Consider the following 17245-nt stretch of genomic DNA (forward strand, 5'->3'; position numbering starts at 1 on the left):
ATAATATACCAGTCATTCACCCCCTGGGGTATTTTTCTTCCAACTGGCTTTTTTTTATGTGTCAGAGCATTGGGCTTCTGAAATGAAGGAGAATTAAATGTCTCCTGCAGTTCTTCTTATCCATGTAGGGTTCTTTTGTTCTTAACCTTCACTTTGGGGAAAACCTAAATGGAACAGATAAACTTTGAATTAGCATCATTTTAGGGAAGAACATCTAAGCTGCTTAACTTTTTCCATATCTTCTAAAGATCTCCCTCTTGGGGGAGCCACAGCCCCTCATTCTTTGCCCTGTCAGTTCTCAAGGCCTCTTTGTAACCCTTAAACGTAACAGGAATTAGGAGATTGGAGCTTGGATGCAGGGCATGCTCAGAGGGGGTCTATTTGTTCAGAACATTTAGGGCAAATGAGGTTGGTAGCATAAAAAGACTTCACAAATGTTGGGGTCACTGAAGGGCTAGCTAGTCTTTGGTTCTTTTTCCCCTCTTTTCAACAACATTCCAATTGTTTCCAGTGCTTTGATAAGTAGCATTTAGTAGACAGAAAGTCATTAAAATTAAGACCCCGTTGTCTTAGCTAAGGTTAAATTTCATTGCCCCCTGCGTGATTTACATAAGTTATCTTTCTTCTCTATCTTGATTTCTTCCTTTAGGAACCAAGATTGATGATAATAAGATTTAGATATTTAAGATATATAATCATTCAATTCATTATTATATTCTACGAAGATCAGGAAAATGACTGACACAAGTGTCAAATAATGCTAACATTATTTGCTTTCATGGCATGAAAATAGTAAAGAGGTAGCATTGTTCACGATTGTATTCTAAGTTTCTGTTTGTGAGGAAAACAGCTGCTTGGTTCAAATATATATACATTTAAATATCTATTTAAATATTTCAAAATATTTAAATATCTCAAAAACATATTTCCCCATCTGATGTTACTTTGTATGCTGGGCTGCTCATTCTCATTTTACTTAAGTGAAATAGGTCATTTTTATTATTTTATTTCATTCCATTTTTATAGGTATTTGTACATACATGCATGTTTGTGTTAGTGTTTGTGCAGTTTCACTTGTTTTAAATATTTCATTTCAACTTGGCAAATAAATATACCTTTTAGTGTAATTTATGTTCTTTTAAAGTAACATTCTTCTCATTTGTTTTGTCTTTATTGTTGTATTAAATTTTAGAAAATTTTGGAAACTTTATAGTACTTTTAAAAACTGAATTTATATCAGTCTTTATACTAAAACTCTTAGTAATACTTATCTGTTGATCCAGTTATCTTACACACACTAAGGCACCTGAATCCATTTAAGACAGTCAAACCAGAACCACCTTCTCAGGCTCTGCCGTATGCATCAGCATCAATGCATGCCCAGAATTTACAGCTTTAACTGGAGTGTTGATGGGAGAGAGTTTGAATTCAGTTCCTGCAGAGACAAACAGAAAAAGCAACAGAAGGAAGTTGAAAGAAAAAAATTTAATGAGTCGAAAAAAAGGTCATTGTGTGCTTGAATTAGCAAACTTTATTCAATTTTCTGACTTTAAGGTTGTTTTCAAGGAATCTAAAATGCATTTTAAGAAAATTAAAGAATTAAAAAATAAAACATCATTTAACCGTGTCAACCACATGTGGTTACATAAAATATCCAGTGAGTCGTTCCCTCTTTGTAGGAATTTAATAAATGTGAAAGCAAGTCAAACTGGAGGAACAAGAATAGATTAAACAGCATTTACCAATACCAAAAAGAAAATACAAAAGTAAACAAGATGCTACTCACTTTTCTATGTTCATGAAGTTTAGCAAGGATGTAATGCAGGCTTACAGAGGTAGCTTCCAGGCAAAAATGATGTTCTGAACTAGATTCCCCAGCACCTTGGTCAAAAACCTAAGCAGGCCGTAGGCAGTTGGAATCCCATAAAACAATGGGAGGGGAGAAAAACTGGAGGATTCCTTGGGCCACCTGGTCAGCCAGAGTAGCCAAATCACAAAGCCTTGACCAGTGAAATCCCCTGAATCAAAATAATGGAAGAGCTCCAAAAGTTTGACACTAAGATCATCCCTTGGGCTACATAAGCACATGTACTTGTACATAAACGAATGAACCTGCCCAAACACTAACACCAACAAACATGCACATATGCAAAAATATCTATAAAAATGGAATCAAAAAAATAATAAAAATTATCTATTTCACTTATGTAAAAAGAGAATGAGCATTCCACCATACAAAATAACATCAGGGCTGGGCAGACTCCTAGCTGGTATACTCTCCTGAAGACACCTTATCCTGACCCATCCTAGAGGAACCATTGTACTCAGAGCAATGGAGGAACCACTGCACCCAGAGTAGCTGAGGATCCACTGCACTCAGAGCAGTTGGAGAAGCTGTACTCCCAGGAGCTCTAACATGCCTAGGATGATAAGATTTCAGGATCCCAGAGGCATCCTGAGTCCCAGGAGTTCTTTCACCCAGGATCTCAGGATCACAGGATCACAAAGACAGCTGAACGCTGAGGAATGCTAACAAAAGCATGATAACAGGAGAGACAGGCTCCAGTCAGAGACAGTGAATGCAAGTAGCACTAGATCTAGCCATGACAATTAGACAACAAAAGGAAGTCAAAGGGATACAAATAGGAAAGGAAGAAGTCAAAATACCACTATTGCAGATGATATGATAGTATACTTAAGTGACCCCAAAACTTCGAGGGAACTCCTAAACAAGATAAACAACTTCAGCAAAGTAGCTGGGTATAAAATTAATTCAAACAAATAAGTAGCCTTCTTCTACTCAAAAGATAAACAGGCTGAGAAAGAAATTAGGGAAATGACACTCTTCACAATAGTCACAAATAATATAAACTACCTTGGTGTGAATCTAACCAAGCAAGTGAAAGACCTGTATGACAAGAATGTCAAGTTTCTGAAGAAAGAAATTGAAGAAGATCTCAGAAGATGGAAAGATCTCCCATGCTTGGCAGAATTAATATAGTTAAAATAGCCATCTTGCTGAAAACAATCTACAAATTCAATGCAATTCCATCAAAATTCCAACTCAGTTCTTCATAAAGATAAAAAAACAATTAGCAAATTTATTTGGAATAACAAAAAACCCAGGATCATGAAAACTATTTTCAACAATAAAATAAATTCTTACCTCAACCTGTACTACAAATCATTAGTTATAAAAATCTGCATGGTATTGGTACAGAAACAGGCAGGAAGATCAGTGGAATAGAATTGAAGACCGAGAAATGAACCCATACACCTATGGTCACTTGATCTTTGACAAGGGAGCTAAAACCATCCAGTGGAAAAGGACAGCATTTTCAACAAATGGTGCTGTCTAACTGTTCTGCATGTAGAAGTATGCAAATTGGTCCATTTTAATCTTCTTGTACAAAGCTCAAGTTCAGATGGATAAAGGACTTCCACATCAAACCAGATACACTGAAACTAATAGAAGAGAAAGTGGGGAAGAGTCTCAAATACTTGGGCACAGGGGAAAAGTTTCTGAACAGAATACCAATGGCTTATGCTCTAAGATCAAGAACTGACAAATGGGACCTCATAAAATTGCAAAGCTCCTGTAAGAAAAAGGACACTGTCAATAAGACAAAATGGCAACCAACAGATTGGGAAAAGATCTTTACCAATTCCACATCCAATAGAGGGCTAATATTCAATATATACGAAGAACTCAAGAAATTAGACTCCAGGAAATCAAATAACCCTATTAAAATTGGATTACAGAGCTAAACAAAGAAAACTCAAATGGCCGGGAAGCACCTAAAGAAATGTTCGACATCCTTAGCCATCAGGGAAATGAAAATAAAAACAACCCTGAGATTCTACCTCACACCAGTCAGAATGGCAAAGGTCAAAAACTCAGGTGATAGCAGATGCTGGCAAGGATGTGGAGAAAGAGGAACACTCTTCCATTGTTGGTGGGATTGCAAGCTGATACAACTACTCTGGAAATCAGTCCTGTGGTTCCTCAGAAAATTGTACATAGTATTTTACCTAAGGATCCAGCTATACCACTCCTGGGGATATACCCAATAGATGCTTCAACATATAACAAGGACACATGCTCCACTACGTTAATAGCAGCCTTATATATAATAGCCAGAAGTTGGAAAGAACCCAGATGTCCTTCAACAGAGGAATGGATACAGAAAATGTGATACATTTGCAAAATGGAGTATTACTCAGCTACTAAAAACAATGAATTCATGAACTTATTAGCCAAATGGATAGAACTAGAAAATACCATCCTGAGTGAGTTAACCCAATCACAAAAGAACACACATGGTATGCACTCACTGAATATTGGATATTAGCCCAAAAGCCTGTGGTACTCAGGATACAATTCATAGTCTATATGAAGCTCATGAAGAAGGAAGACCAAAGTGTGAGTGTTTCAGTCCTTCTTAGAAGGAGTAACAAAATACTCATGGGAGCAAATATGGATACAATGTGTTGGACAGAAACTTAAGGAGAGGCTGTCTAGAGACTGTTCCACCTGGGTATCCATCACCTGTGCAGTCACCAAAGGTAGATGCTGATGTGGATGCCAGGAAGTGTATGCTGACAGGAGTCTGATACAGCTGTCTTCTTAGAGGTCTGACAAAGCTTGATATATACAGAGGAGGATGCTCACAGCTAACCATTGAACTGATCATGGGGTTCCCAATGGAGGAGTTAGAGATAAGACTGAAGGAGCTGAAAGAATTTGTGGCCTCATGGGAGAGCAACAATACCAACCAACCCTCCAAGGGTCTAAACCACCAGCCTGGGAGCACATAGAGAGGGACCCATGGTTCCAGCTGTATATGTAGGGGAGGATGGCCTTGTTGAGCATAGGTGGAAGAGGAGATCCTTGCTCCCCTGAAGGCTGGATACCCCAGTGTGGCAGAATTCGAGGGTGGGAGGTGGGAGTGTGTGGGCGGGTGAGGGCACACCCTTAAAGAAGCAGGAGGAGGGGGAATGGGATAGGGGGTTTCTGGGAACCAGAATGGGGAAAGGAGACAACATCTGAAATGTAAATAAATAATATATCCAATAAAAAACATACAAAATAATAACATCAGAATGGGAAAATATTTTTGAGAATTCAAATGCTGTGATCACTTGTATCTAGGAGGCTTTCTTAGGGAAGTTAGTTAAATTTTCTATGAATAAAAGTCTATTATTTTAAGTATAGTATTTTAAGACAGAATAGTTGGAAGAAAGAGGCTGTGGCCAGAAGATTGCAGAGGATCTAAAATGTCTCAAATTTGTATGTACTTGGAAATACACAGGTAATAAGACCTTAAAGATATGATTTGCATTTAATTGATAACTCATTATGACTAGGGCTAGAAGTTATGGCTGCCACAGTAAAGAGACCTCAACAGAATGAATTTGTACTTGTTTAGATAGAAGACCTTGCAAAAAAAAACAGATCAGATTATATCTTAGGTAGCATCATTAAGCATTGCTATAGTAGTTTTGCTGATACAGATTTCCTGACTTATAGGACAACTTAGAGGAAGGAGCATTTGAAGGTAAACACTACAACAGTATTTGAATTAACTTATATGTTGCTTTGAAAAAACATTGATTAAAACAACTTCAAAAGGAAAGGGGCTTATTTGCTGTACAGCTGACAGTCCATCATAAATGTAAGGCAAATCAGGAACTCCTGGATGGAAGCCAGAGGCAAGAACTGGGGCAGAAATCACAGAGGATTGCAGCTTACTAGTTTGCTTCCTCTGGCTTGATCAGCTACTTGTCTTATACAGCCCAGAGTCAAGGGCCCAGAAAACCACCACCCACAATGGCTGGACCTTTCTAGATCAATTAGCAACTAAGAAAATGCTTCCTCAGATATGTTCACAAGCCAATCTGATGGTGGCAATTGCCCAATTGAAGTTCTCTCTTCTCTGGCAACTATTTCTGTCAAACTCAAAAACTTAACCAGCACAAATGTTGTCATGATTTAGTGTCAACATCCATAGTGCTGGGATTTCTTTTTCCACATGATGATATATTGTAGTTAAAATATTGTCTGTCTGATGTTTTACTGTGAAGTATAAACAGCTAGATGGACAGCTAATTTAGATTTCATCATTGAAGGCATAAAGTTGTATTTATAGAATACGCAAATTTCAGAAGGCACAAAAAATATGGTTAGAATACTAAAAATATTTGTTAGAAGACTAAAAAAAGGACAACATAGTGTCCTAGAAATTTTTTAAAATGTATCTTATCCCAAAGACAAAAGGTAGCAAATTGTCGTGGATAAGACATTAATCCTCTAGATTAGAAAATCTCTTAAGCAAGAAAAAAAATCTAATCAAGTTAAAGTGAAATGTATTCCCTTTGAGTATTTCTATTGCATCCTGTTTGTGTGATCAATATCAAAATGCCATAGATAATGTGAAAGAATAATTGAGTGAGTGGATTGAATTTAATTTAAATCATGCACTCTCCTTTTATAATTTCATAAGGGATTTATTTTATGTTTTGTTAGGTAAATAATTTACCTAACTTAGGCAATAATTTAGTAATAGTATATTTTTATATAACAATAGCTATAGCTGCAAAATGACGTTAATTTACTTGTGTAAAATATAAAGGGTACTACGATTTCCATAATTAATGTAATTTTATGTGGACATGAAGTCATGTATTGATTGTATGATCACTTCTAAACCTATTACCACTAGATGCGGGAATAATAGACTTAATGTGTTTCAAATTATACCTAGTAGACTGCCGTGATATGTGAACATGCCTGAAGAGCAAGAGAAACATGATGTGTGCTTCTGTTACACAACTGCCAGCTAACTAGAAATATTTCTGAGTAGTTAGACCTAGTAGTCTAACTAGAGAAATAAGAATTTCTTTTGTAGCATGCCCTAAACATGTAAAACCAAGATGAATTTTAGATGAATTTGGATGTGAACAGTTAGCGATCCCATGTGGAAACTTCTGCTGATCTGAAGCTGATCCTTTACGTAGCTTTGAGTGAGCGAGCACAGACACAGCTAAAATATCCATAAAATATCATGACATATATAAAAATGTGAGTAAGCTGGTACTAGCGTAACCTGTTAAACACATTTATTTTATCTATTTTATCTTGCATTTTGTAATATGAATCCTATGTACATGCACAGATTACATCTGTAAGCCATTTGACCACAATTTCATCTTGAAAGAACCCTCATTTATTCTGAATAACTTCTGCCTCATTATTCTAAATATATGTTTATAAGCAGCTCTAGTTCTATTCCTCTTCTTCATATCTTATCCTTACTCTGCATATTACAAACGAATTAGTTCCCATTTTATATACAACATTGCCTATACTTTTCTGTTGAAAGGCATGGGAGAGAAGACATTGATCTCAAGCAAACACATTGGAGCATTTCATAAAATAATGCATGGCAATCACATTCTGTTAGTCCAATATTTCATCTGCTTTTATCATCTTTTACTGCATGATTCCTGCTTCTGTCTTAATATATGAGTAGCAAACTAAGAATGAAGTAAATTCCCCCAAAGAGAGTGTTTAAGATATTCTCCCTAATCATAATTCACACACTTGGGATGGCTCAAATTACTGGTTGGAATAATGAATTCTAGACCAGACAGCATTTATGTGGTGTCTTGTACTATTTCAAAAGATTTTATGTGGATTAGCATGCTGCCTGCTCCTCTGTGATTTGATTAGTTATCATTCAAAGAAACATGAAAATATGAAACCCTTATAAAAATCAGGCTCCTTCTTATGTAGAGATATGCGGTGTAGTCAATGGGATATAAAATTATTGTTCCTTCAGTGCTTATCCCTGTCATCAAATGTCATTAAGTAATTGTGTATCCCATGAGTCAACCAATCAGAATATCTAAATAAAGTCAGCCATGGGCTGATTACCTGTCAAGCTGTGAATTCATCAAGATGTATAGAAAATTAGAATTAATGATGTAAGTCCAGAGTTGAATAATTTTCATAAACAATTTATTATAGCAGAGTCAACTATTCTGAAGGCAAGTCTAGTATCTCATTCAGTGTGCAAAAATGCATGTCCTAATGCTTCACTTTTAAATATTTATGTCCTTTAAACAAGTCAAAGTTCTTTTTTATCTTTACAGGATTTTACATTTCTACGCCAACTGAACAAGCATGGAAAAGCGAAAGAGTGGGCCTTTCAAGCCTCTCTTTAGACCTCACTTCAGATCCTGTCTGCCTTCATTTCTGGTACGCTTCCAGTCAGTCCCTTAGATTTTGTAGGAAATACTTAAATGCTTTCTTTGTAAATGGGTAGGTAACAATGCGTTTGTTAGGGAAACACACTCAGACTTCAACTAAAGTATTAGTTAATGCATAAATTTTTTAATTGATAGAAGAGCAAAGTGTTAGTAGAACACAAACTCTCTCCCCTAGAAACACCCAAAGCAAAGAAGGATATTTTAAATACAAGAAAAGACATCAAAAGAACTATATAAATGTATTCAATATGCTAGGAATCTAAATATTTTGCTTATTTCCAAACCAGGTATTACATGTGCTGTGAAAATGTCTACAACTTAAACATTCATATCAGCAGTGCTGAAGCCACAGACAAGATTGTTTTTCAAAAGAAAGGAAACTATGGGAGGCACTGGAATTATGGTCAAGTGACATTAAATGAAACAGCAGAATTTAAGGTTGGCAAAAATACTTAGTAATTTCTGTTTGTATTTTTGTGTTTGTGTAATAGTGTGAGTATACTTTATAATGATATGTTAAAATATTTTGTGGAGAAAAGCTCATAACTTTCTTTTTCTAATCTACTTTATGCATTCTTTTAGGACATTTCATTTATTCATTTTTCACTTTTATGGAATAATTTGCAATATTAACATGCCACTTATGACAGTCCATGAAATCCTTAGGAAAGGAGGCAACTCATGTCCTTCTACCAAGATTTCTTCTATGCTGCCTTACAGGGGCTTTGAACAGTTCACAAACTCCACCTAGTTCAATTCTACTAAATTTAAATAATTATCTTTTCCTGGGAGAACATCTACGCCCATAAATATCCACCAAACTGACCCTATTCTGACTTAATCTCTGTGGATTTCCTTTAGAAGGAAATTCTATGAGCCATATCATTGGGAAGTCTCTGGTCATTTATTCTGCATTAAGTTGAATTAATTTTTCCAGATAAGAATTTAATGTCTTCACTTCCTGAGGGTTGGTGTAATTAAAATATAGGATATTGTAGCCTATTAGTTTGACTAAATTAACAGAGTTTTAATTGAGTAATTTGAAACAAGTTAGTATCACTTGCAGAGGATATATGTTTGAACAAACAATGTTATCACCAGAGATATAGATTCTCCTCTATGGCACAGAACAGTGGTTCTCAACCTTCTTAATGCTGCGACCCTGTTCTTCATGTTGTGGTGACCTCAACCATAAACTTATTCTATTGCTACTTCATAGCTGTCATTTTCCTACTGTTGATAATCCTTATGTAATTATCTAATATGCAGGATATCAGATATGTTATCCTTGTGAAAAGATCATTTGAACACGGAAGGGGTTGTGAGCCACCAGTTGAAAACCACTGACATAGACTATGACAGCCACAATCAGTGACCCTAGTTTGTATTTTTTATCATACTTTCCTTTTTTAATTCTTTTTATTCTATTTCTTCTTTGTGAATTTTCTTCTTTGTTTTTGTTTGTTCTCTGATAATTTGAATAAGGAAAACAGAATATCAAACAAAAAAGATGAGTAAAATGAGGAAATCACTGTGTCTGCAGGTGATCCTGGACACTGAGGTTCTTTTCTAAACTTCTAATGATCCAGTATTTTTTAACATAGTTCGCTAAGTAGAAAGACCTTGCCACATCTCACATGCACAGTAATGATTGCTTGTTCATGATTTAGCTCCCATGGTTTAACTGAGGTTCTAAAGCACTGAATGCAAAATTTTGAAAATAATTCCTAGCATGCCAGTGAGGGTGCACACATCGTTAGTGTCACTTTAATGTCAGCACTTGGGAGCCAGAGGCAGGTGGATCTCTGTAAGTTTGAGGTCAACCTGGTCCACATAGTGAGTTCCAGGGCACCCAGGGCTACACAGAGAAATCCTTTCTCAGAAAAAAAAGAAAGAGAGAGAGAGAGAGAGAGAGAGAGAGAGAGAGAGAGAGAGAGAGAGAGAGAGAGAGAGGAAAAGAAAGGAAAATATTCTCATCAACAAATTTTATGATAATATATTGTTATAATTATACTGAATAACATTAAGACAGTAATTCAGTCCAGAAAGAGAAGCAATGACAGGTCAAAGTAAAGACACAAACAAAGTCTAACTTGGTGAACCACTGAGATGGCCTTGGATTATATGCTTGAGAATGGGTAAGGGATTATTTAGAAGAGCAGAAATATCTCAAAGAGAGCTGCATTACCAAAGTACAGATGATCGTTCACAAAAGCTGGAAACTTGAAACTAATTCTTCACAAGTTGGAGAAAGCCTTTTCCAGGATGCTCAGCTGGTCTGAGCCTATCCAGGTGGCTCCACCTGTCTGAGAATGTCTCTCAACACTTTGTCCAACTTATAAAACCTCGGAGAGAGCAGACCTAGTGACCCTCATCAATTCAAAGGAATTTTTGAATCTACTGGGTGATCTGACTCCTGTGTTTAAAAGAACTTCCATGCAGGATAGAATGTTTTGCTTTCTTTTAGAATATCCTGAGTTTTAAGGAGTTTTCTTGTAAGATAAAGGAAATTGTTTCACAAAAGAATTGTTCTGATATGTTATGTTACTATTGTTGGTCCATTTGTGCCTAATTGAGAAATCATACTTCTTCATAGGTAAGATAGTATAAGACACATTTTGGTTAGCATGAGGTTTAGTAATATTGGGAATTTCAGGCATGCAGTGGGTTCTGCAAGGTATTTTTCTTTATGGGAAAATATTAACTCATTCTTTGGTTATGCCATTATATTGAGAAGCTATGTACAACTTACTGTTGTGTCTTTAAATCTTGATTTTTCTCTTATGGACAAGGGAAAGATTCACACTTATTTAGAACAGTGTATGGAAGATCTAAAATTCATGAACAAATGAATGAATTGATGAATATATAATATTTAAAAATCAAATGTTATGTATATCTAGTGCCTAGTACAGCAAGTACCATGCGTCAAGTGTTATGTTCATGTCATTCTTATCCTACTCAAGATAGGTCCAGGGCAATATAATTGAAAACAGCTACATCTCTGAGAACCTGCTGGTGTGCCTTTGGCCCCCAGGAGCTATGAATAAATCTGTGTGTCTTGTGATCAGCATGCTCATGAGAGTGCAGTTCAGTATACAGAGTGAATTATGGCCAGTACGAGATGATCCTGAATACTCAAACTATTCTAGTCATTTCTTCTTGTCCAACTTTTTTCCTAATTAAATGATCTAATCACAGTATCTTCTCTTCAGGACTGGTATATATTATAACAAAAGAAAACAGATATCAAGATTTTATACATCATTTGGAGGAAGTTTATCTCTGCTTCCAATTGATGTATAGGTTTTACTAAGTTAACTAAAGTATGATAAAGTCAGGAGAGAGATAAATCATAAAGCTATAATCTAACTCAGAAGGAACACATACGTGGATGTTTTGCCAAGATTTATATGTGATATATGTAAGTGGAGACCCTCAAAAGAATTTACAATAGATGATTTATCAATATTTCAATGTGGATTATTTTATTATGTATCATGTATGAATGTGATACTGATTCCCCAGTGTTATTGAACCATAAGAAAAACAAAGTCAGAAATTATTAGAATGGAATAATATTATATTCCTCTCTGAATTTCAGGTTGTGTTCAATGCTTTTAGAAACCAAGGTTGCAGTACGATAGCTCTGGATGATATATACCTAACAAATGGAATTTGTAGTGAGAGTCCTTACCCAGAACCAACCTTGGTTCCCACCCCTCCACCAGAGCTTCCTAGTAAGTAACTCCATTGGAGTCCTCATTGTTCTTTTCAGGAAAGATTTGGGAACTACAGTTGCTAAGTTAAAACTGAAACACCACAAGCTTATTTTAGAATGATTTGATAGCGAATATGAAACCTAAACTTTTAATATTCAGCCATAATGAGTGGAAAATATTTTCCTCCTGAAATGATGCCTTAGTAAGACTTTGGACTATGTTCCCTTGGTAGCTGCTTAAAAGATTGTAGCTAAGCAATACCTGAGATTTTCAGATTGTCAGAGCTTTTGACCCAAAGAACAATATGTATCATATGCCTAGTTCTATTCTTAGGTCAAAATGAAAACCCTAAGTTTCAAAGAAACCACATTACTATTCATCTGATCCATATCCAAGGAGCAGATCCTACTACCAGACCATGAAATCTGACAAGCCGTAAAAGGAGAATCACAGATGCAGATAACTTATAATGCCTTACATGACATACCTACTGCCCCTTTGTTAGGATAATTGCAGTGCAGTACTATGGTTTTGATGCATTGTCTCTCTTGTCTTGTGATCATGGAAACCTGAGGGAACCAATGTATTCCATCATACATCTGAACACTCAAGCACAGAACTTCCTTGTCTCATTTTGTCTCAAACACTTTTGAAACACTTAAAATGCTCACAGAAATACATTTATTTCTACTTACAAGCTTCAACTTAAAATAAACAAACAAGTAAAAAGCAAAAACATTTGGCAAAAAAATCCTCCATGTGTAAAGGCATTTGCAACCAAACCTTATTTTCTCATAATTGTGTTCAGATCTTCACATGCTCAACATGGAATGCATACACACAGACAAACACACACACACACACACACACACATACACACACAGAGAGAGACAAACTACATTCATGGTTTCCTTTTTGTTTTGTTGTTGTTTTTTAGAAGCAGATATTTTTTATTTTTTTATTTTTTATTTTTTTCAAAGTAGTTTTAGCAAACCTAAAGTCTTTTTTTTTAGAAATGGCTGGTATTAGACACCTTTTAGCAAATGAGCTTCCGTCAAAGAAAGATGCAGTTCATCCTGGCCTCAAGCTGCCATCTTGGATGTTTTAGTATGTTCCAAGAAAAGGCTTGTATCAAGTCTCCTTACATACGGACAAGTTTAGATGTGTCCTGAATTCTGCATTATCTCTATCATTCATTTAAGTCATAGATATCTGGTTGGTGAATGACACTGACAAAAAACTTGTGAGGTGTCTATATAGGAGATTGTGAAAATTTTAACATGATATCAAAATAAATACATTAAACAGCGTACCATTTCTGGCTAACCTGTGAGAAAGTATAAAAAGGACAAGGTTTAAATAAGGACAAGTGTGGATGAAAGCGATACTCAGAGAGTTTCAGGAGAGGGAGCAAGGACCCTGGTACCAAGATGCTGTGCTAAATTCCAGCAAAAACCAAGGTTTTATTTTTTTTCCACTCTGGGAATGAAATGCAAGGCTTCTGGCAGATTAGGCAGAAACACAAGTGGGCTCCTTAATACCAATGCTTTGATCAGTTAAGTCCACCTTGTATTTCATTATATCTGTCTGGTCCCTAATAGCACATGAAATTAATAATCCATAAATACTGTTAAACCCGTCTCCTAATGTTTTTGACACATCTTTTTGACGTCCAAAATAGTTTTTAAAATAAATTTTCATTGGAACTAAACTTTTAAGTAATTCCAATATGAATGCAATAATTCGGGCTTGGTGGCATTGGATGATAGTTGTCTTATTTTTATTCTGTGGGGTCCTCTATATTTATAGTATGTAAAATCTTATGCAAAATTGTAGTTAAAAATTCTTAAAATTACTACTGATTTTATGAGTATTTCCTATAAGCTAAATGTTTTTTGATAATTTAGGAAGACAGATTTCTTCTGTCAGCATGCCCCTGTCTTAGAGTTTTATTGCTGTGAACAGACACAATGACCATGGCAACATTTAATTGGAGCTGACTTACAGGTTCAGAGGTTCAGTTCATTATCATCAAGGCAGGAACATGACAACATCCAGGCAAGCATGGTGCAGGAGGAGCTGAGAGTTGTACATCTTCATCTAAAGGCTGCTGCTAGAATACTGACTTCCAGACAGCTAGGTCTTAAAGCCCATACCCACAGTGACACACCTACTCCAACAGGCCCACACCTTCTAATTGTATCACTCCCTTGGCTGAGCACAAACAAACCATCACAGCCAATCTTTTCTATGTCTTTATAGAAAAGTTTCAAATATTTCATACTTAAGACATTAGTCAAGTTGCATTACTTAGAATATAAAATCTGAGATAACACATTATATATCACACATAAAAAAAATGATTGCAACATGTTTGCCCAGGCTAAAAATCTATATTATGTGTAACATCATACCTAGTCTAATCAGTTAAAAAAAACTGAAAACAAAAAAACAAAAATCAACAAAAAATTAAAAACCCACAGTATCTCAACATACAAAAGTCTGACATCCAGGCATATTTTAGGATTGAGAAAATAGTACTGCTAGAAAAACCCAACAGATTTTAAGACATAAATTTAAAATTTGCCCAGAGTATATTTGTTCCACTTTCCAAATTGTTCACTTTGAGCCAATGCTTAGCATAGCATAAAATGTTAATTACCATCCAATGCATTCTGAACAATTTCATTCTAATGCCCTTTGTAGTTGGGTCAATGGAAGTCCTATTTTTAAAGAGCTATTCGGATTCCAAATCACTGATTTGTTTAAGCAAAAAGAAAAGGAAATCACAGTTGACTTGCTAAAACCTTTCACTCTTTACACAGCAGTTAAATAAGAGAATCTCAGACAAGAATAATAAAACTCTATGTCCACTCCACTCCTGAGATTATTGTTTGGTATAGTTTTGTGTACATTCACAACTCCAGGGATCCCTCTACCAAGGGATTATAGTCTGTGCTCCATCAACTCCAGGATGGTCCTTATAATGGTGACACAATTAATTTCAATATAGAGACTCTACTGAGAGAAGTTTATAAAAGTTAATATTCTATTGTACAAATATCATATTGATTTGAAAACAAATCTGAAGCTCTGTGGTGAACTATAGTAAGTAAAGAAGAAAGAAATCTATACTCCAGGCCCTGATTAATTTCTGGAGTTCTTGACTAATTAAAAAAGTGGCTTTAGCTATTTTAATATTTACTATTTTAAGATTTTTTTCTATTATATCCTGATTTAAGCCATTTTTCATTTCTTAACACACAATTAAGAGTAATTAAGAGTTAATTACTAAACCATGTGAAAATCAATCTGCATTTGTGCTGTCTTAGCTTTTTCCTGCAGACCAGCATTCTATGGTATTTTTTTAATTTGATATATAATCTTTAGTACACACCGACTAATTTCATTGATAGAATCTTTCAAGGAACATTTTCCTGTATTGTTTTTGTCAGTCTATCTTAGAACAACTCACCCATTTACTGTTATCACTGGTAACATTTTTTTAAGAGCAAATAAAGTTTGATTTTCATGAATAAACATTTAAACCAATTTGTCACAAATTGCATAAAACTATATTATGAGTAGTTAAACAATAATATACTAAAATCATTAATTTTTATAATCAGACTCTTAATTCCCAAGACAGATTGAATTTTGAATTTTAATATAAACTTATCAACATGTTCCATATAATATCAAAAGATTTATAATATATTACTAAGATAGTAGATAATAATTGAGACTATTGAAAATTACTTCACCTAAACTCAATGTGATTTATTACTTCTCAAGTTGTATCTATTATTTTCCTCATAAAAGACTACCAATCACAAGTTTACTAGTAATTGAAACCATGTCTTCATTTCTTATCTTATTTTCTTCCTCATGTGTAAAATTCAAACTCTTTTACTGTGAGTGACAGTTAACTCTCCTCTTCCTCTCCTCCTGGACAAACCCCATATGGACACATAACTTACAAGTGTTGGGCTTAAGTTGAGGTCACCAATAGAATCCCTCAAGAACAGACTCTGTCTTTAAAAACTAACTTGGAGAATGCTACAAAAACACATTGTGATCATGAAAATCCCTATGGCATATTAATAGATTAATCAGAATGCAAACATTTGAAAAGAACAGAACTGGGATTATTATAATGTGAGAATTTAATACTGTTAACAGAAAGACCCCTTCCAGGCTAGTCAGCCTACTTTACTTTCATTGGCTATGTGGGTATTGATTACATATTAAGATAGCCTGACTGAAATTTCTAGAATCACATATCATGAGTCTATGGCACTGCTCCGAAAAATCATGTGCTCCACTCACACCATGGGGACACCACCATTAAATGAGTTGTGCTGCTTTATCCACAATAGCATAAAGTGATTTCTGAATTGCTAACAGTCATTAACACAGAGCCAGCCACTAAAGCAACTTTCATCTAAAGATGAAAGGAATCTTGCTGCTCAGTTATTTGATGAGAAATTATACCTTGAATATATTTTTAAAAATGGACATCTTAAGCACCTTGAGGAATGACTTTCTCAAGATTTCTGCTTGCAGGCTAAATGCTGTGTTAACCACCTGCCTAATTAGGCATAACAGTTACAACTGACATAATTTTATGTCTGGTTATGAGATTATAAAGTTGCTAGCTATTCTTCATTCTCACATAGTACACTGTTAAGTTTCATTTATATAAAACCTTAAATTCTTAAAATATTATCTATGTGTTAATAGCAGTGTTTCTATTTTTTACTTAAAAAATAGAAAATTGGAGAAAAAATAATGTGCACATGAAAACACACGTTGCACAAATCAGCCATATGCAAACCCAGACATGCATGCATTCATATTCATGCACACAGTACATACATGGATATAGAAGATGTAGATGATAATGCACAGACATAAAAACAAACATTAACATATGAAAAACAGATACCAAGTCACATGTATTCAAATGTGCATATGTTCACAGACACACTTATATGCAAAAAATCATAAACAGAGCCATAGGTACGTACCATTTACTCAGAAACACACATGTACACACATACTCAACCACTGATAGGCACACATACAAGCCTCACACACTCACAGATATATACCTTCAGAGATACACATATATAACATAAACACTCAAAACTACACATGCTCACACAGACTACCTTCACACATATGAATGAAGGCACATATGAATGAAGACCCAGCTTCTTGATTTTTAGGAGACAGCAAGAACATTATAT

General features: G+C 35.1%; 1 protein-coding gene across 2 annotated transcripts in view; it reads left to right on the top strand.

Moving 5' to 3' along the window:
• The window catches only part of Tmprss15 (transmembrane serine protease 15), a 104023-nt gene that overhangs the window by 45051 nt on the left and 41727 nt on the right, over nt 1–17245 (top strand). For both annotated transcript variants that reach the window (XM_028757237.1, XM_028757238.1), the window contains 3 exons: nt 8155–8260; nt 8559–8709; nt 11876–12011. In XM_028757237.1, the coding sequence (XP_028613070.1) occupies nt 8155–8260; nt 8559–8709; nt 11876–12011 (393 nt within the window). The remainder of the gene's footprint in view (nt 1–8154; nt 8261–8558; nt 8710–11875; nt 12012–17245) is intronic.

Source organism: Grammomys surdaster, unplaced genomic scaffold, assembly GCF_004785775.1.
Source record: "Grammomys surdaster isolate TR1022 unplaced genomic scaffold, NIH_TR_1.0 126153, whole genome shotgun sequence".
NCBI lineage: Eukaryota > Metazoa > Chordata > Mammalia > Rodentia > Muridae > Grammomys > Grammomys surdaster.